The 19,943-nt window shown below is 40.1% G+C and overlaps 1 protein-coding gene across 1 annotated transcript in view; it reads right to left on the bottom strand.

Annotated features, from left to right (window-relative positions):
• The window catches only part of st3gal4 (ST3 beta-galactoside alpha-2,3-sialyltransferase 4), a 35,215-nt gene that overhangs the window by 2,358 nt on the left and 12,914 nt on the right, over positions 1-19,943 (bottom strand). Inside the window, exons 3-10 of the mRNA XM_020649063.3 lie at positions 18,160-18,243; positions 14,623-14,704; positions 14,218-14,307; positions 12,909-13,006; positions 12,597-12,660; positions 11,002-11,097; positions 8,047-8,236; positions 7,427-7,564 (exon numbers count right to left, since the gene is read on the bottom strand). Of these exons, the coding sequence (XP_020504719.1) occupies positions 7,427-7,564; positions 8,047-8,236; positions 11,002-11,097; positions 12,597-12,660; positions 12,909-13,006; positions 14,218-14,307; positions 14,623-14,704; positions 18,160-18,181 (780 nt within the window). The 5' untranslated portion in view covers positions 18,182-18,243. The remainder of the gene's footprint in view (positions 1-7,426; positions 7,565-8,046; positions 8,237-11,001; positions 11,098-12,596; positions 12,661-12,908; positions 13,007-14,217; positions 14,308-14,622; positions 14,705-18,159; positions 18,244-19,943) is intronic.

The raw sequence follows: 19,943 nt of genomic DNA, 5'->3' as shown, positions 1-19,943 counted from the left end.
TAACTCAAAACCTTCCCAAAATTTCATTGCATGGGATTTTTCACTTAAGTCAGACACGCTGTCAGAATCATGTAAACTTTGAGAGGATTTCAATTGATTAAAGTAGAAGCTCTAGGATTAAATTGTTTGTTTTAATTGTGGTGTAAAGTCAAACATCAAGGATAGTGGAATGTACATGCACCTGTTGAAATGTGCTTCAGATTGAGTGTTTAGTGACAGCAAGAATAAATGTTTGACACCAGGCCTGGTTCTAGACTACTTTGATTGGGGGGGGGGGGGGGGGGGGGGGGGCAATGTTGACTGATCATTTACAGTACCATAACAGTGGTGCCCCGAGGTTTAGACAAATTGGTTCACTGTAACAGAGAGCGAGAAAGAGTATTTTTGGAGCAAAACTTCTGAGCACCTGTGATAGTGCTGGATAGCGAGCAAGTGTTGTTGTTAAACATACGATAAACTTATATTTACTGATTGTTATTGGTAAGCCAAGTTTTTTACTTTAAATCTCGCTAGCAAAACGTTAGCTTTCTGGTTCAATCTAGTTCGTAGGTGACGACTGAGACTCAGCACTCAGAAAAAAAAGAAGGAAAAAGGAGTTTGGGGAACAATTAGGGCGTGGTAAAAAGCAAACTCCCAACCCCTCTGGCTCACATTGCACACATTTCTTTTGCACTTAATATCTCAGTAAATGTGGAGCAAAAGTGATTTGTGCATTAGAGACTCGCAGCAGTTGTAGTTATTGACTTGTGTTTGTGATAGAAAAATATCAAAGAAAAAAAGAATTCTACAGCTGTGTGAATGTGTTTGCTCCATATTCACTGCAAGAAGCTGTAGGAAAAATGTGACCGTATTAGTTCCCTAATTTGTGATTGGTAAAATAGGATTTGTGCACCTGCAATGAAGAACTTGTGAAGGTGTACCTGTTGTGTTGTGATTTTGGGAGAGACAATAAAGTCTACATGTTTTCAACTCCTGACTTCAAATGTACTGCTACACATGACTATTTTCTACAAATACAAATTCTACTGTCACAGGTGCTCAGAGAAAGAGAGAGAGAGAGAGAGAGAGAGAGAGAGCGAGCAATCAATTAAACAGACTGTGAGTGAACCACTCACTTTTTTGTTTTTTTAGAGGAGTTTGCCACTAGGTGTAAAGTGAAACTGAACACAAGCACAAGCTAACTGCTACATCTCAAGTCACAGAGTGTGAGCGAAGTAGGCAAAGCAACTGAGTCGTGATCTGTGTGTAGTGAAGTAACTGATCCCCCTGCTGTATCCAGTTTCTTATATACCAATCAAACTTTGAGTATTTGAAAGTGACATGTTTAAGATTGGTTAAAGCGATACAGACAAAATAAACATCACATTTTGAGTTGAAGCGGGATGATTTGGTCGGGTAGTCAGAGAATGTTGTGGGGCATTGCCCCACACTGTCAAGCCTAGAGCAGGGCCCCTTTCACACTCTTAAAGCATGCAGGACTGCAGTCTCTCATTTCACCACTAGATGGTAGAAGAGGGCAAAGAATTGTATGAGTAGTTACTCACCACAAATATTTTACATGAGCAGACTGCCATCCAATAACTCCAGGACTTAAGTGTTGTGAAACTCCATAAGCTTATGACATGCTAACTTCTGATTACATCTAGCTCTTGTTCCTTCAGAAGTTGTTTACACTTGTCTTTCAGTCTCTCTGGAAAGACTTTCTGCAAATTGAATGTTGTGTAATGTAAACATGTAACGTCTTGTGAGCTCTCTGGAAAGACTTTCTGCAAATTGAATGTTGTGTAATGTAAACATGTAACGTCTTGTGAGCTTGTAGTACGTTTTTTTAAAGAGCTTGATGACTTAACAGAAAAAGTTTGCAACATTTAGTATTGTAAGCCTCACCCTGTTCTCTGGTAGCTTTCCAACAGCTTAGTCACAAGCTTATCACTGTCTGTTCTTAGGAAGAGTACTCGTGATGTAAGCTATACTAAAAACAACTCCAGACTCATTTCCCACATGAAGAGTCAAATTCTACAGAAAATAGTTTTTTTGGGTCACACACTTTGTTGTTACTAGGTTGAAAATAAAGTAAGTAAATGTGTACACAGTTAAACAGACTGTATGCTTAACCCCCCAATACCCTGACCTTTGCTGAAATCCTTGTTTTCACCTTTTGGAAATCATCGAATGGATGGCACAATACTGAGATTATTATTCATGTTCATAAAAAAAAAACTCACATATCATATCTTTCACTACAGCGCTAGTCAGGAATCGAGGCTTAATTTGAATAGCTGCTATTGAGAACAACACCAAAGTAGCCAACCACTATGAAAACAGTGAGTCACAGTTTCAGTGGGGTCATCAGACACAAAAACATAGAAGTTACAGAGCTTCCACCTGACTCTTCTTGTCAGAAAACACATTTCAAAGATGTATTTTTTGGTCTTTTTGTGCCCCTAATGGAGAGATAGGACAGTGGATAAAGTCTGAAATCAGGGAGAGAGAGAGAGAGAGTGGAATGACATGCAGGGAAGGAGCCACAGGTGGGAACTGAACCCGGGCCGCCCGCCTGGAGGACCAAACCCTCCACATGTGCGCGCACCAACCACCAACGTCCCATCAGAAAACACATTTTAACTCTGGTTTACCAAACACTTATTGAATCCATCCTCACTAATATCTCCTCCTGGTACAACTTCCCTCAGCACCAAACACAAATCCAAACTCTCCCGCATAATTAATCAGGCCAACAAGATAATCGCTTCACCACAAACTACCGTCTCTGAACTGTATGACTGCTCTGTGATCGAGAGAGCCACCCTGATCACAGATGACCCCTCTTACCCCCTCCACCTCTTCTTCCAGTTACAGAGTCCCTCCTGGCCCGGAAAAGCATCTACAAAAAATCTGCAATAACCACGCTGAACAAAATCAAATAGAGCCCTTTTTAACAGCTGTTGTTTTTAACAGTCCTCTTTGAATGTCTTTACTTTGTGTTGTGTTTTTTAAATGTGTATATTTAAAGTTGTGCTTATTGTTTGAGCCTTGTCAAATGATAATCTATGTAACTGTAGGGACAGACAATACACTTTATACATCTATCTGCCTATAGACAATATAATAAATTACATGAATAAACCCACTAAATTAATAACATAACTATATTAAGACATTGTTTAAAACAATGACAATGAGCTACAACATCCCTGGATCAAATGAGGACAGGAACCTTGGTTTTGTGTTGGTCCCTGTGGCTTCCTCTAGCACCTGGTTTCCTAGCAACAGATGTCATCTCAACGGTATTCAATGTCAAAACAATATCAGAGACAATAGAGTTGAGTCAAATACTTGAATGCCCTTTTCTATTATCCTTCCTACAGTTAAAGGGATCAATTGATTTAAGAAAACACCAATCCAACCAAAGAAAGGGAGCACAAATATTACCTAAATTAAATCTCTTTGTAGCCAGATAGACGGCAGTCAGACATTTAGTCATTCTTTTCTAATGTAGGTTCTTTGTTTACACACTTCTTCTGCTCGTGAAAATTCATCTTCTGTACACTTTGATTCATTCATCGGACTCGGGAGTAGTTATTGAATGCTGGGTGAATGAGTCGACAATGATGATGCATCTATTCCCTTTGAAAGGTAATTAAAAAGTGAATGCAGGAGTTGGTGAAAACAGCTGTGTCATGTTCAAATGTATTTATGCTATCTTCCACCGGGACGGGTCAAAATAAGACACGTAAAGAAATAAGAACAAAAGAGGACGAGAAAAATGTATTCCAACTCGCACTCTGAATTTTGAAAACCTCCTGGCCAACACGAAAGAGACTATATACAAATAAAAGATTTCCAGGTTAACTGGTTTGGTTCTAGCTGGGGACCTTTGTCTGTTTACAATGTTCCACCTCACCCTGTGTCTAAATGCTTGTCTTTTAAAAAGAAAATGGGACTATCCAGTGAGGCATGACACAAAGCAGATCTCGATGCAGCAGATAGTGACAAAATGCATATTTCCTCTGTTTTAATGCCTGTCACTTGGGATCTGCCTTTCCTGGAAGCTAAACAGTATAAGGGACATTATCAGACCCCTCTGGCACTGCAGAGAAATAAAGCTAATGTGAGACTTAATGAGAGGAGGCATGTTTGGTTGTGTTGTCCCTGGTGGGTCTTACAGTGCACACACATAATTGCTTGTGTTGTTTGCCATGTCCCATATGACTCCGTCAATGATTACCCATTGTCCACAGGGGCGAGAAGAATCACGCCCAGATGACCGCGAGCAACAAGAAGAAACCTTTCTTTCCATCCCTCTCCCAAAAAAAGGCAGCACCCTTTCCCCACAGTCATGCCTCTCTTCTCCACCACTTTCCATGTGATCATCAAGTTCTGTCCTGTCTGCAAGCACATTTCTATTGCACGTCTAACATCTCCACTAACCAGCGTTTACAGATTCCCTAAAACACTGGGGTTTTTTTCCAGAACACTGCAAGGCTTTTGTGATCCATCCATTCATTCAGATACAAATGTGCATAAAATATTTCCATCTTATAATCATCTTTTGCTTTTTTCTGTCTGTTGGAAACGACAAGTCATGGTTGTGTGTGGTGTTATATCTCATGGCAGGCAGCAGTGGTTTCCTCAAGTCTCACCCAGTTTGGCAGCCTCACAGATGTTGGTCGGCAGATGATGTTACTTTTGGGAAAAGCCAGACTTGGATTTTCCTTCTGTTTTCCAGTCTTAGTCTATGCTGATGCTCATTTAACTGTCTGCTAGGTGGCGATTGGGTGGGAAGGGGGGAAATGATGTTCTGATGTAATGGTCAGCTAGGATGCAATAAGCAAACATCCAATCAAACATAGCTTGTGTTTAAAGCTCTGCTGTGATTGATACAAAATACAAGACGTCTTGTAAACTCACACCTGACACTAATCAAGTGTTCAGCAAACCTGAGGAAGCCACTTTGCTAAAAGCTTGGTTTGCTCCAATGTTTTACATGCATTATATTTCTAAATCAATCTGAACAATCCTGGTATGTGCTGGATTACTCTGGTCTTGAAAGCTGTCTGTTCCTGATCTAGCTGCACCCTGGATAAGTAGCACGGCTGTGCACAGGGCACCCATCAGTCTTCAACATCCTGTATTCTTCTTTTCCTTATGAAGCATTATTCTAAACCAAGTTGCTTTTAAACAGTTTTTTTTTCCTTTAATTCAGAAACTAATGAGCACCCCGCAATGGGACACAGCTGACATTCTGTGTGTATTAGCCTCATGCGGTCGCCGGCTCACGGGCCAACACCAGAGCTCTGCAGCCGGCCCGGCGCATAGTTTGGACGCAGGCCCTTGGAGCCTTGGTGAGCAACAACGACAGTGGGGGGGGGGGGGGGGGAGAGACCTAAGGAACTCCACAAAAGGCTGTGCTTAGGGAGACGGGGTGTGAACATGAGAGTTATGTGTTCAATGCATAAAAGTTAGGAGAGAAAAAAACTGCACTGAACAGAGAAGTAGTTGCATGTGCACAAGTATGAGATTTGTGTGTGTATGTGTGTGTGTGTGTGTGTGTGTGTCTTAAAGGGGGTCCTTGTGTATCTGGCAGGATCATTAGCTGAGGGAGGGTAGCGTGCCTGCAAAGAGGAGGTCTACATTCTGTATTCAGGACCCCTTGCTGGTTTCTAATGGATGTGGAAATACTCAAGGACAGAAAAAAAAGGGAAAGTATAAAAAAACATGTTGATGTTTTAAACACTATACCTAAGGTCATACACATATGTGTAGCATTGAGTAAAAATAATTGATTTCAAGATATTGTACCACTGTTAAAACACCAAAGGTAGGCTCCAGTTCTCCCTATCACTAATGCCCCCCCCCTTTCTTTCTTCTTCTCCTCCTCCCCACAATCCTTTCCCCTACACTCCCTCCATACAGTCTGTGTGCAGATGGTGCAGAGCTCCTGGCGAGCGCGCCCGCTGGTCGCCTGTAGGATTGCTGCCTTCCCACTGCTCACTCTTTTCATGCAGCAGCCAGTTGTGTTTGTACTACAGTCTAAAGGGTAACACCCCTCTCCCCCTTAACTATTAAAAAAAAAAAAAAAAAAAGGGCTCAGAGAAAGGGGAACAAGCAGATCCAAAACAAGACTTGGCCCCCGACGCACATCAGAGACAATCCCCCACCAGAAACACACAACTAGCCCCACTAGGCAGAAGGGATGCAGCGGGCCAGTAAAGCTTCCCCTCCACATGAGTAATAGTCCAGTGAGGGAAGGGAACAAACTATCCAAGGCAAAAAGGGGTCAAAGTCCAGTTTGTGAAACAAAAACAGATCAATTGTGCTTTGAAACAAATGCAGTGTGTCATGTTTTCTCATTGCACAATCACTTCTTATTAGCCATAGAGTTAGCTTGTGGTTAGGTTTCCACTCTAGTTTGTTGTGCTTAGATGAACTGGTTTCCTTCCACCTTTGTCTACTACTTTCATAACTGCTTCACAGAGCCAAGTCACAAATCATGCTTAATTAAGTTCAGCTTAACCCTGAAACCCAGAAAAAAAACTGTCATTAAACCTGGACAGTTTCCAGGTAAAAAAGAAAAAAAAGCATTGTATAGCGTTGCAGAGAAGTTCTGCAGGGAGCTTTCCTTTTCTTTAAAAAAACGCATCTGGTTGAAATTTACACAATATTTTTGGCCTTCTTTCCGAAGCCAATTATCTCAGAGGAGTCACTCACTCACTGCACAGCCTCACAGACGAGAGGAGCTTATCTTGTAATGAGATGAGCAGAATGCTGAGCAGAAGCTAATCTTCATTATGTTTTGCAGTAATTGGATCCACCAGAATTGCATATTGACCCGGCTAACATTTCAAGAGAAGTGACTCTTCTGGTAAACAGTTTATCACAGAGCTGGAGATGGATCACTCGAGGAGCCGTGTGGCTAATCAGTGGACGCTCCATCCAGCCTTGTTAACATTCATGTGGGAAGTGGTGAAGGGCGAGAGGAGGGAACAGGGGGCATGGGAGAACGGGGGGGACAAACGAGAGAGAAGGACTCTAGTGGGAAGATGCAGATAGGGACACAATTTATTTGCAGCAACAAAGGAGAGGCATCTCCAACCAAAGTAATAGACCTACAGAGGCTGATGAGTTAGCGATTTGTTCTCTGCTCTTACTGAAGTTAGAGCAATCATTCTGTGTGCGGACCAGAATAAGAATTTCCAGGTTCCAGAATTTAAATCTCAACACCTGTAGCATTATGACTCTCAAGGTACCTATTATTGAAATCTTACTTACATTCCTATTCTATTTGATTAATATTTTTATTACTATATTTCTACTGTTATACTGTATATTTTGGAGCAACTGTAATGACTGAATTTCCCTGTGGGATTAATAAAGTATTTCTGATTCTGATTCTGAAACCAGGGAAGTTAAAGTGACCTCTCACCTGTTTGCTCTTGGGGTAGAGAGGGATCTGGAGCAGTCTGTCTGCAGTCTGGTGCAGAAAGTGAGGGTCCAGCACTCTGATTTTACTGACGTCACCCAACCAGATCTGGGGAGGCGGCTTCCAAAAGCCTTTCCTGACCTGGAATGCACATAAACACAGGAAAAGATAAAAACACAGGCTGTTTTTTTTTTTTTATACTGAAAAGGGAACAAAAGGGCAAGAAATGGGTCAAAGATTGCTAATCTCAGTTAGCACACAGAGTTCATTTACCGGACAGAGATGCAATTGAACCTATTACTCCCTCATGTCCTGCAGCAACCGAACTGATGTGCAAATTAGAAGGTAATGACCGTGCAACTATTAGCAGGGGGGGGGGGGCTGCTGGGAGCAACAGAGTGAGGGATGTCTGCGATGGAAACTTCATTTAAATCTAACGGGCATTGACATCGCTGAAGCGGAACCTTTCAAGTATTTGTTTCAGTTATGGGTGGCTGGATAAGAAGCTAAGCTAAGTGTTGAGAGCGAGGAAAGAGGGGGAGACAGGGTAGGATGCAAAGTGTGTTTTTTTGTGTGTGTGAGTTTTGAGTGTGAGAGAGTGCATTCTCACACATATCCTGTACCCTCTTCTCATTATAAAGGATCTCTTTAAGCCACCGTAGATCTTGCAGCTTGAAAGGCACAAGGACCATAAGTGTGCTCGGCTCGTTGTGTAGTCCCGGGTTGTAAGAAGCCGACTCCGGGTAGAAGAACCTCATGGTGGTCTTGTTCCCCACGTCATCCTCGTAGCCTCTTACCGGGGCATCGTTCAACCTGAGACAGTGACCACATCCAGGGAAATTTACACGTTTGAGTTTAATCACAAAGATAACTAGTCAGGACCTCTGAACTACTGAGGGAACAACTTTGAACCTGGGTGTTGTGATTGTAATTGCTCCTTCTTTTGGCCAATGTTCACCTGCATTCACCATCTGCATTATTGAGATTCAGGAAAAGACACTCCAGCTATACAATATCAATGTCAGAATAGGCTCTGCAAGAGTTGAAGCAAGTAGACGAGAGATTGGGAATGCCTTTTATGATTTTTATACTGTTTAGTTTCCTTGCTAGTGATTATAAATGCGATAAACATTTACGCAGAGGTGTCTTTGTACGTAAAAAATTCACACATTTCGGCTGTCTGTTAAAGTCTTTATATGTGATTTTTCACACTTAAATATAATAGAAATCAAGTATCTCCTCTGAAAATAACTCTGTGAGTCATGACTGTCTACAATGGGTGTAACACCCGAGTCCCACTGTCTGTGATGTTTTCAGAGTTTTCAGAGTCCTATCTTCACTTTGTTTACATCGTCAGGACAGCCGGCTGACTCCTCCCCTCGTGTATAAAAGTTGTTTAATTGAGGGACTAGAGAAAAGAAGAATAACATACTGTACTCACTGCTTAACTGTGTTTCTAGATCACGCTCATTTCAGGTAAATTTACATGCAGTGTGAAGATACGAGCATAATAAAGATCACTAGCATTAGCATGCTAACACAACAATACAGCCTTTAATATACGCTTAACAAGCAATGGACTCTGACTGGGGTCACATTGAACATAGCCAGAATTTGATATGTCACTCAAGGGAGAAGAGCCAATTACAAGTGTTTTTGTCTTGTCAATAAGGGCAATTTGACATTCAGTGTCAGCATATCTGAAATCATCAATGTGCAATAACTGTATTTTTACACCACAGCACACCATCAGGACGGGGTCTATTCGTTATTGAAGCTAACAGCATAGGGGATCTACGCTCTTGCTATTTGGTTAGATATCAGGCATCAGATATCAGATACATCACAATATTTATCAGCAGTAATTACAGCTATAATTATTTTAAACTTACTGTAACATAGTTTAGGGTTGTCCTTTAAAATATCTTAAATTAAAGTCATTCGTAATGTGACTTGATTCCATTTACTGTATATCAAGATGGACAGCGCAACGGCCACCTGAAAGTGAAGCCAAAAGATTTAGAGCTCCCCCTGCAGTACAGGTCACAAACCCCGCCTCCTCAGTGTTAAGAGATAGGACATGGGTCAAACTATGATATCTAAATCCATATCAGATAATTCTTTGTCAAAGCCGGTTTCTTCAGGGAAGCTAGTTATTATCACACCAATTTGTGTTCAAGTCATCTTTATTTGTACGTTTATTTTGAATTAGCGTTTTTGATGCTTTAAATTTGTATAAAATGCAATGATTGACAGCTTTGTTGACAAAGGCAGCTCCTACAGCTCCTGCCGTGCTGTGTGCACCTGATTAGCAAATCAGATGCACACAGCACGGCTAACACAAAAGTCTTTGAATTTCCACAATTAGAAATGTCTCCTTCAAACTGACAAAATAATCTGTTCCACTGTGGACTGTACCCATCTGACAGATTTCTGGTCAATCATTGCTATAGCTCAAAATTGACAATTTTTTTCTGCATTTTTTGTTTTTGTTCTCTCTAGGGATCTACCAGTAAGAACCAGTAACCAGCCTCCACATACCACCTGTCATTTCCTACAGCTGACTGTCTAAAAATAATTATTCAAAATAAAGCCTACAGAAAAGTATTGGCATTGCACAATATTGGCACTTGAATTACTTTAAACACATTTTTGACACAAGTTTGTCTTAAAAAAACACATGATGAATCATTCCATGAGCAAAAGAAACATCAAGTGGTCAGGCACAGACAGAGACCTTGTTTTGTTTGAGTGATGAGGCTGCACTTTGCAAACTTGAGTCCAGACTTTAACAGAGTCTAGTCATATTTCAATGACAGAACCAGCCAGATGACGTCAAAGTCTCAGGCATGCAATGTTTTTTCTGAATGTCATTAACCTTACTCTACTTGGCCAGAGAATGATAAGCTTCTGAGAGATGAGGGAGGGTAGGAGGGAGTGAGGTAGGGGCTGATGGGAGGGGGGGGGGGGGGGGGGGGGGGGGAATGCATTGTGGCCATGCCAACTTCTGGCTGTTTAGAAGAGGCTTATAAAAACTCAGAATGCATGGGCTCATTCCAAGTCTGTAAAGTCAGAGCGCCTTTGTCCATGAGTAAACTAAAACCTTTCTGTTCTCCTTTACAGAAATGTACTTGACCCAAAGGATTGCTAATTGGCTCTATGTCTCTATGTCAGGGTCAAACAGTCACACAGGCGGATACTGTCCATCATTAGCTCACAGCCAAGGCAACTTCAGATTCTGACTCAGATATCCATTTACAGTTTTTTAAAGATCAACTAGCAATGATCTCTCAGTTCCTAACTCAGCCCTTAAAATCCTGAAAAAACTAAAGTGGTTATGAAATCTCTTTGGCCTAAAAATAAATAATGACCTTTAAATAAAGTACAGTACAGTAAATAAAGTATCTCCTACAAATCTTTTTCCTAAATGGAATCAAAAACTAGCAAAGCAGCTTAACCAAGACTCATTCATCCTCTTTTTTGTCTCTTTCTTTTTTGTCAAACGTCAACAGAAAAAATTATTATGAATGTGAAATTTAAACAATGTACTTTCATGAGGTGTTGTCCTTTGTGCTTACCGAATGACCACGTCATATTTGTTGATGATGCTTCCCAAGGAGCTGTTTTTTATGGCAAAGCCGTTTCCTATGACTACACAGGTTCTGCATTCAAGTCTGTCGAGAGAAAAAAAATCCACATATACACATGAATGTTAAAGTATCCCTTCCATGGATCCTGAGGTGAATGTTCTTTCAGTGTTTGTAAAGTTAGATATCGACTGGAGAGGTTGGGGGGAATTGGAGTTGGAATGAAATTTTGTGTGGCGACATTATATCGATTCATCTTTATTATATTATTATGAAATAATTATGCTTGTTTGATTTTTAATTGCTAAAGGGGTTGCAAAACTTGAACAAGTTGCATTACAGTGGTCCATGCATGTTTGTGTCCAGTTAAAGTTAGAAGTCTAGGGGCGCTGGTGGCGCAGTGGTTGGTGCGTGCGCCCCATGTATGAAGGCTGTCGTCTTAAGCGGGCGGCCCGGGTTCGCATCCCACCCGTGGCCTCTTTCCCGCATGTTGTTCCCCACTCTCTCATCCTGATTTCCAACTCTATCCACTGTCCTATCTCTCCATTGAGGTCACAAAAAGCCCAAAAATAAATCTTAGAGAAAAAAAAAGTTAGAAGTCTTTGATTTGACTGAAATACCAACAGTTCAGATTGTGAGGAGCATGAAGCCTTTCATTGTGTATAAAGAAAAAGACTGAAGTGAGATGAACAGACTAAATATTTGTTCTTGGTTTAGTTTAGTTTAGTGGAAAGAATATGCAGTTCAAACAGTTCAATCTTAACATATTGTATCGCAATCCTCAGCATATCGCAAAATGTTTAAAATCCCAATAATATCGTATTGTATCGGGATAATATCGTATCATGGTGATTCCCATCACTAATAAATGACATATGACTTTCATTCTTGATTAGAGTTATAGAAAGAGTAATGTGGAAAAGTGCAAGACTCTAACAAAAAAATCTATCTTGGTATCTTGTAGGACTGTAAATACCAGGATGTTTAACACTGTAACACAGCTTGAACCAATCACAATGCTTAAAGGATTAATATATGTGATTTTTTCACACTTAAATATAATATAAATCAAGTATCTCCTCTGAAAATAACTCTGTGAGTCATGACTGTCTACAATGGGTGTAACACCCGAGTCCCACTGTCTGTGATGTTTTCAGAGTTTTCAGAGTCCTATCTTCAGTTTGTTTACATCGCCGGGACGGCCGGCTGACTCCTCCCCTCACGTATAAAAGTTGTTTAATTGAGGGACTAGAGAAAAGAAGAATAACATACTGTACTCACTGCTTAACTGTGTTTCTAGATCACGCTCATTTCAGGTAAATTTACATGCAGTGTGACGATACAAGCATAATAAAGATCGCTAGCATTAGCATGCTAACACAACAATGCACCGCAAGTTGTTTTGGTTTCATGCTGGTGCTCAAGGGCGACATCTGCTGGATCAAAAAAATCACATACAAAGCCTTTAATGTCTTTAATTAAAAAAAAAAAATCTGCATTCATAGCATTTAACATTTGATGCACTGGGTTAAATGGAATCGAGCTTCAGAATGATATGCCAGTTTGGCTAAAGTGCGCTCACTTACTTTTCTGTGATGGTTGGCTCCTGGTAATTTGCAGTTACAGCAAGAACTTTTAGCAGCAGCAGCTCTGAGGAGGGAGGAAACACAGGAGCAGTTAAAGATTTGGGGGTGGGGGGGAAATGAGTACAAAAGCGCTATTCACAGAATATTTAAAGACTTATTTTGGGCTGTGACATTTACCTGTAAAGATGTGTGAACATATGGAAAAAAGAAAGTAAAAAGCATGCACCCTTTTACAAAGTATCGCTGACATGAGAGAAATGATCTGAATAAACTGAATGGAGATGATGGAGAATCATGTAAAAATCAACATACCACTGCCCTTAATGCCATACGGTAATGGCAGCTTAGACAGATGCTCCCGCCAGAAGAAATCCTCCAGTTCCAGAAAGAGCTTTGTCTGCCTGCTAATGCTGCATGGAAATGTCAGAGCAGGAATCACAAAAACAATGCTGGCCAGTGCACACAATTTCACCGCATAGATGAATTATATTACAGGAGGATTTTGCGGGCTGAGAGAGAGCAGGAGGATATAAATGAGGTGGAAGGCAGCAAGGATGGAATAAGCACTTGAAATATCTTGGCTGTAACAACTATAAAATCACACAATGGACAATACCAGCTGTGTCGCCAAACAGTACAGTGTTCAAGTTGGCATATGGAAATGCTTTATTGCACTTTCTCAAGTGATCTGGTCTCTATTAAGCAGGTAAACCAGACTCATTATAAGCAAAGCATCCATTTACATGATGTCATTCAATAGCAATTTTCCCCTCATTAAAACTCTCTGTTGGCATTTCTGTGCCGATGAGAGGGGAAGGAAAACAATAACATTCACAGAGCCTGTGGAAGGTTATATATGTGAAACTGTTGCCTTTCTATGTTGGCTGGCTGCAGACTCCAGCTGTTTATGACCTACTGTCTTTGACAGTGAGTCTCTCAGACATTTATTACCCTTGTGTGCCAGCTAGCTGTCCACAGGAGATCAGGATAAATCTCCGGGGAGGGCACTAATTAGAGAAATGTCACTGTGATTGCCTGGAAGGCTTCTGTGTGACGGTAATGAGTGATGCGAGAGTCCAAGAACATCCAGCGGCAACCTTATGTCAGGATGCAGTTTATGTTCTATTACAGGAGTAAACACAGCAAACTTGAACTATGACTGTTTAAGAAGGTCTGGGGGGGGGGGGGGGGGGGGAGATCGCCTGAGCTGAACAAATAAACAATGAAACTGAGGGAGGTAAGGATAAACCACATGGAGACCATGTAACAGAGAGTAAATATATAAACTGATAATAGAGCAGGGGAATCAATGATGGGGGCTCAGGGCTGCAGGGGATGGGGGCTTTGTCTGGCTCCGCAAAAATGAACTTTTATCAAGCCGACTTCTTAGGAAACATTAACTCTCCCTCTAAACCATTTCATTGACACATTCCACTTAAGTGACCAAACCTCTTTTTTATACTAAAAATATGCTCTTCCTTAATGACTAACAAAGATAAGTAGCTCCATTTCCACGGAGCCTGGTACCTGATGTTCAAATAAAAGAATGTTGGCAAACCTTCCTCACTTAATAGGCCGTACACTCCCACAATTAAAAAAAAACAGACATGCCATTACTCACTTAAAGTTAAGGCTCTCCCACTTCTTCTGGGTTAGCCAGCCGCCACACAGCGACTTGCTACTGTTCGGAGACTTGCTGGTGCCTCCGTAACTGAAAGACAGACAACAACCACAAGTGGCATGAAACGACTGCTGAATCCATAAAAAAAAAACACAGTGTGCCAGTAAATGGGTCCAGAACTCTCAGGAAAGTGCAAGAATGGGCAAATGTAGAGCATTAAACTGACCAGCAGCTCAGATGTCTTACTTAACTTTCAGTGACTCAGCACTGCACAGACCTCATGAGCTTACTTTTTTTTTTAAATATATTTTTACCAGAAATGGTTGTTTCTGTAATTGCGTGACCTCATTTCAAGAAATAAAGTAATGAAAGGCAGTGGCTGTGTAAGCGTGTGTGTGTAATTACCTCTGGATTATGGCATAGGAACAGTAGTATGTGATGAAGGAGATGAAGAAGAGGAGAACTGGGAAAAGCCTAAGGCACCATGCTGGAGACAAAATATAGAAAAACAAAAGATTATGACATTTTACATAAAAGCACATGGTAGTTAGGTACGACACTCTGATGGGAGATTTAAAGATTTATTTGATGTAATTACAGAAAGTTGGCGCTGTGATGGTGACAGTTGGAGAGCGTCTCGCTGTGTGTTGAGTTGGTCTAGCAGCTTACAAGCTTTATCCCCTCAGAACTCTTTGATTGCACTTTGGATGTTGAATGTGATACTTGTGTGTGTTTTTTTTCTGTCATTCATGTATCCTGTATATGCACTGATGCTTTTTACACAACTGACATCCCTGATGGATAAAATAAAGTTAGATGAAGTTGAAAGTACTCCAGACCTCTTTTTAATCAACAACAAAGTAACAGTACAGCAAACAAACAAGCACTCCCTTCTTAATGCAAAATTGTAGTATCAGTACCACACTGGATACTGAAAATTAAAGTTGAAATTAATAACGATAGCTTTCAGACAGGTGCCAGGTGCTATTTAAAGAAAACCGCACATGTGAACAGGAAATGCCCAACCCATAGTATCCTTCTGATAACAGAGAGCGAAAATCCCCTAGATAACCAAAGTGGATCAAGTGTTCAACTTAAATATCAAAGCAGTTAATTATTTAATTTGAACTTGAGTACAATTTGAAGAATTTGGGTAGATTAAAGATAAAGGAGATCTATTATGCTGATCCATATTTAAATACAGATGTATAATGTTATGATGTTGGATGTCCATACTAAACCTCTGCAAATACTTTTTGGTCCACAGATGTTTTAATCTCTGGACGTTGTTGTCTCTCCTTCTGCTCTGGATGAGACGTTATGAGAACCTTGGCCAGAACCCGACATATGAGAGCAGAGCATGGAGCAAAGTTAAACTCAAATTTCCCTGCGACTGTAAACAAAGCTGGCCAATCAGAGGAAAGTTGGGGGGGCTTAAAGAGACAATAGCTAAAATGAAGCGTTTCAGGCAGAAGCCAAAATGATGGATTTTACTGATGCCAGTATTAGATACATAAGGAGGTTTTTGAGCTACACATCTCACAACGCTACTCAATAGGGCTCCCAGAATGACATAACGGAAAGTGGGTATAATAGATCTCCTTTAATATGGATTGCAATCATATGTTCTGTTACATTGTTAGATGTTCAGCCTAGTCAGTGACTCATTGAGGGTGTTTTGTTAGGAACACTATGGCTGCGTTTTCCACCACCCAGATATGAAATGTTATCCCAGTGAAATGACCCTTCTTACCCTCTTCCATTCATGCAATAAAGATAAAATCATGAATTCTGAGTAACAGAATATTTATTTTAAGTTAATCTTCAAACTGTCCTCTAAAGGAGAACAAACACTGAGAGAAGTGACACATTTTATAAACTTTACACTTGTTTTCTACATCTTGAAAGACACATACTGGCTTCTTTCCAAGTTTTAGATAAAGAATTTAGAAACCACTCTCATTGGTGTTCACCAAACATGGACCCACAGCCAGCTACTGGATATCTTAGCTAAGCTCAAAGATTGGAAATAACCTGCCTTGGTCAGTGAAGAGGCTAAAAAAACACCCATACAACAAACTGCAGAGCTAAAGGGGGTAATGTGTGGGGCATATGTTGCCATGGCACAATGACTTCCTGGAGGCTCTGCTGGTTGTCTAGCAACCTCACGGCAATGACAGGACTAAAAACATGTTTAACTATTCCGTTAAGGAGAAGGGAAATCTACTGTAACTAACATTTAGTGACGGCCACATTTCAAATACTCAAAACAAAATAGAGAAATGTTCAATGGAACTGCCACTGTAGACTTGAGTTGAAAACAACTCACTGTAAAGGGTCTTTGTCCATATATAAAGGCCAAGGCCCCTTTTTATTTAAATCAACGAACAAAAGTTTAAAAAGCATCAAGACAGCTTTATTCTTTCCCCTGATCATTTAATGCAGATACTTTCAGGGGTAAGACAGACTTGTAATTTGTGTGACTGTGACTGTTGTGTTGTTGGGGTTGGCTATCATTGTGTAAACCAGTGTGTGCAGTCATGCCTTATCACTGAACACAGGTTGCTTTGGTTTACTACAAACTGGGACAGAATGAGAAGTTACTGGTGGTATTCAGCACAGGTAACTAGCGCTGGGAATCTTTGGGTGTCTCACGATTCGATTCAGAATTGATTATAGATTCAAAACGATGCTGGATTTATTGATCCATGGATTCAAAGTCTATTTATGAATTAGTACATTCAGGATCTACTCCAGTCATCTGTGAGACTGGCTGCATTTCTTGCTGAGTTAAAGAGCTAGCCTTAGCACTTAGCAGTAACTGATTAGCCCCCCCCCAACAAAAAAATAATAATTAAGTTTTTTTTTTTGAAAGTTATGAATCGGCCGGAGATTTCTGCCTTTTTCATAATAACGTTTTTTCTTACCACTGTAACTTTTGCTGCTTTGCTAAAGTGCTCATGATGGATAGGCCGGGTCTTTGCAACATAACAATGAGTAAGGTCTTTTACCTGCTTTTTGTAACATAACAATAAGTAAGGTCTTTTACCTGCTTTTTGTAACATAACAATGAGTAAGGTCTTTTTACCTGCTTTTTGTAACATAACAATGAGTAAGGTCTTTTTACCTGCTTTTTGTAACATAACAATGAGTAAGGTCTTTTTACCTGCTTTTTGTAACATAACAATAAGTAAGGTCTTTTACCTGCTTTTTGTAACATAACAATGAGTAAGGTCTTTTACCTGCTTTTTGTAACATAACAATGAGTAAGGTCTTTTACCTGCTTTTTGTAACATAACAATGAGTAAGGTCTTTTACCTGCTTTTTGTAAAGTGTCTCCAGATAACACTTGTTATGAATTGACGCTATACAAATAAAAAAAATATTTATTGATGAATCGATTTTAAATCTTAGAAGAAAATAATCTTGATTTTTACAGAAATCTATTTTTTTGTCCCACCTCTACAGGTAACCCTTTTTTTTTTAACCTGTAAGTATCATTATACAGATCGGGCCATTAATCTGTGACAGAGAGCATTTCAGTAATCCTCTCATCATCCCATGTGAAATAACACACAGATCAGCTTAGCGCTTTATACTGCATATCAACCGAGAGACGAACACATTCAAATAATCTGTTCTATGTTCCCAACAGAGCAAAAAAAACTAAGAGTTTACAACATGCACCTTTTGTACATTTTGTGTTTTTTATCTTTATTTCTTATATTTTACATTTTTAAATTATATTTTATTTATTGTAATAGCTTCTTATACTGTATTATTTAAGTTGTTGCTAGTTCTGCTAGCCATTGTTTAGCACCAATACACCAAGTCAAATTCCTTGTATGCATAAATGTAATTGCCAATAAACCCCGATTCTGATTCTGATTCTGATGTGTTAAAAAAATGCATCCTAATCGACCAGACAGTCACAGAACTTACTTTTAGTTGTCTTCTGGGACATCTTCAGGTGCTCCTTGGTCCTCTCATGTCTACACAGTGCATGAGGTCATCTTGGTGAGGGGTCTAGAGAGGAGAAAAAACCACAACGATTAGCAACCTCCTTGAAGCTGCCTTAACCTCGTCTAAGAAGGTGACAAAAGAAGAACACACAGTAGTAAAATGAGTCTGCTTTGACCAGATAGAGACACAAACAAATATATTATAATATTGACTAGGATAGGGCTAAGAAGAGGTGGCTGAAGCGGGAGTAGGAGTGGCAGAGAAACAAATTGATGCAATGAGGCAGAACCAAGAGGAGACGCAGAGAGACACAGATGCAGAGGAAAAAAAGAAAAATAGGAGTAAGACAGAGCCGGAAGCTAAAGATGAAGGCTGATTAGATTAAGTGGATCTGAAATGAGGAAGCCGCATTCCATCCTGAGTTCTTAGTTCCACTCTTCAGAGCTAAAAGATCTTTAGATAAGATTAAAAGGCATGTATGGCTACACACACTATTTCAGGTACACAGTGTACATTTTGCACTAAATGTTTTACAGAGGCCAGGAGGACCTTTCTGTAAATCTAAATGTCTCTACTAAACATTCATGATGACACACTTTCAGAACCAGCAAGTCATTTCAAATCAACAGCTAACTGCAGGCGAGCACAGCTGATTATCTATTTTGAGCGGTGTATGTGTTCCCATACTTGCTACATTACTTCAACAGTAACGTAATACTGTTGTAAATCTACTTATAAAAAACACGCCCTAAACTTGAAGTCAGCCAAAGACTGCAAACCACATGATCGACTGACGCCACCATAGGGACTTTCAGTTGATTTCACTTCACACAGTCACTTCCTGTCAACATAAAAACACAATTTCTGCAGCCTTCCTCTCATATCAGGGTGTAGTTTCTTTAGAGAGTGTAAGGCTTCATCCTGAGCCGGATCTGAGGCTAGGCTGTGTTTGTTTCCTAAGTTATTGTTAAAGGCTATGATGAAAACACTCAAGAATGTAGAGAGGAGCAAACTTCAAAGGCACAAAGCATTTATCATGTTTTCACTTCTCTGTTGTGGTAATGTTTGCTTTAAACAATGTTCATGCACGTTTCAATGCTAAAGCATGCTGCACTTTGTCAGTCTAATAACAATGTATACTGAATATCTTTGGGAGTCTGATTGTTGGTTGGTAGAAAAATAAATTTTGTTCTTGGAAAATTATAAAATGCTGATTTGTAGATGGTGACATGGCTTCTACTGAAAGAAATCATTGTATTAAAAAAAGACAGAATTAAATGTGCAGTACTGCTAATGCAGTTGATGCAGGTATTCAGAATTTGACATATTTAAAATGCATCCTGAAATCTGTTGTTCACATCATTGATGTGTTTGTCATTTTTAGATAAACATACCAAAATATTGAAAACTGATACATTCATTGTAAATGAACGTCTTAAGCCTCGTGTGCACAACGTGTTTTTTTCCAGGCAGAAAAGCGCTGGCTGTGTGCTTGGGAGCAGTTTGCATGAAGTGTTTCTGCGCTGAGAAGATAAGCGCTGCCATTCGGGGGATATCATGAATTTAGAAAAGAGCACCAGTAACGTCAACAGCGCCTTTCTGAAAAGTTGAAAGATTTTCAACTTGAGCGGCAGCACAAAAGAGGGTGGAGAGCTTCTAAAAAAAAAAAAAAAGATGCTGGGCGCTGCACGAACGCTCTCTCTTATTGAAAACAACTGAAAAAGGACGCTGGCACTCAGAAACAAAAAAAAACGCTTGGTGGA

The sequence above is a fragment of the Labrus bergylta genome, chromosome 11, assembly GCF_963930695.1.
Source record: "Labrus bergylta chromosome 11, fLabBer1.1, whole genome shotgun sequence".
NCBI lineage: Eukaryota > Metazoa > Chordata > Actinopteri > Labriformes > Labridae > Labrus > Labrus bergylta.
Note: the sequence above shows the minus strand (reverse complement) of the source record. Positions and strands in the feature narration are given on the sequence as shown.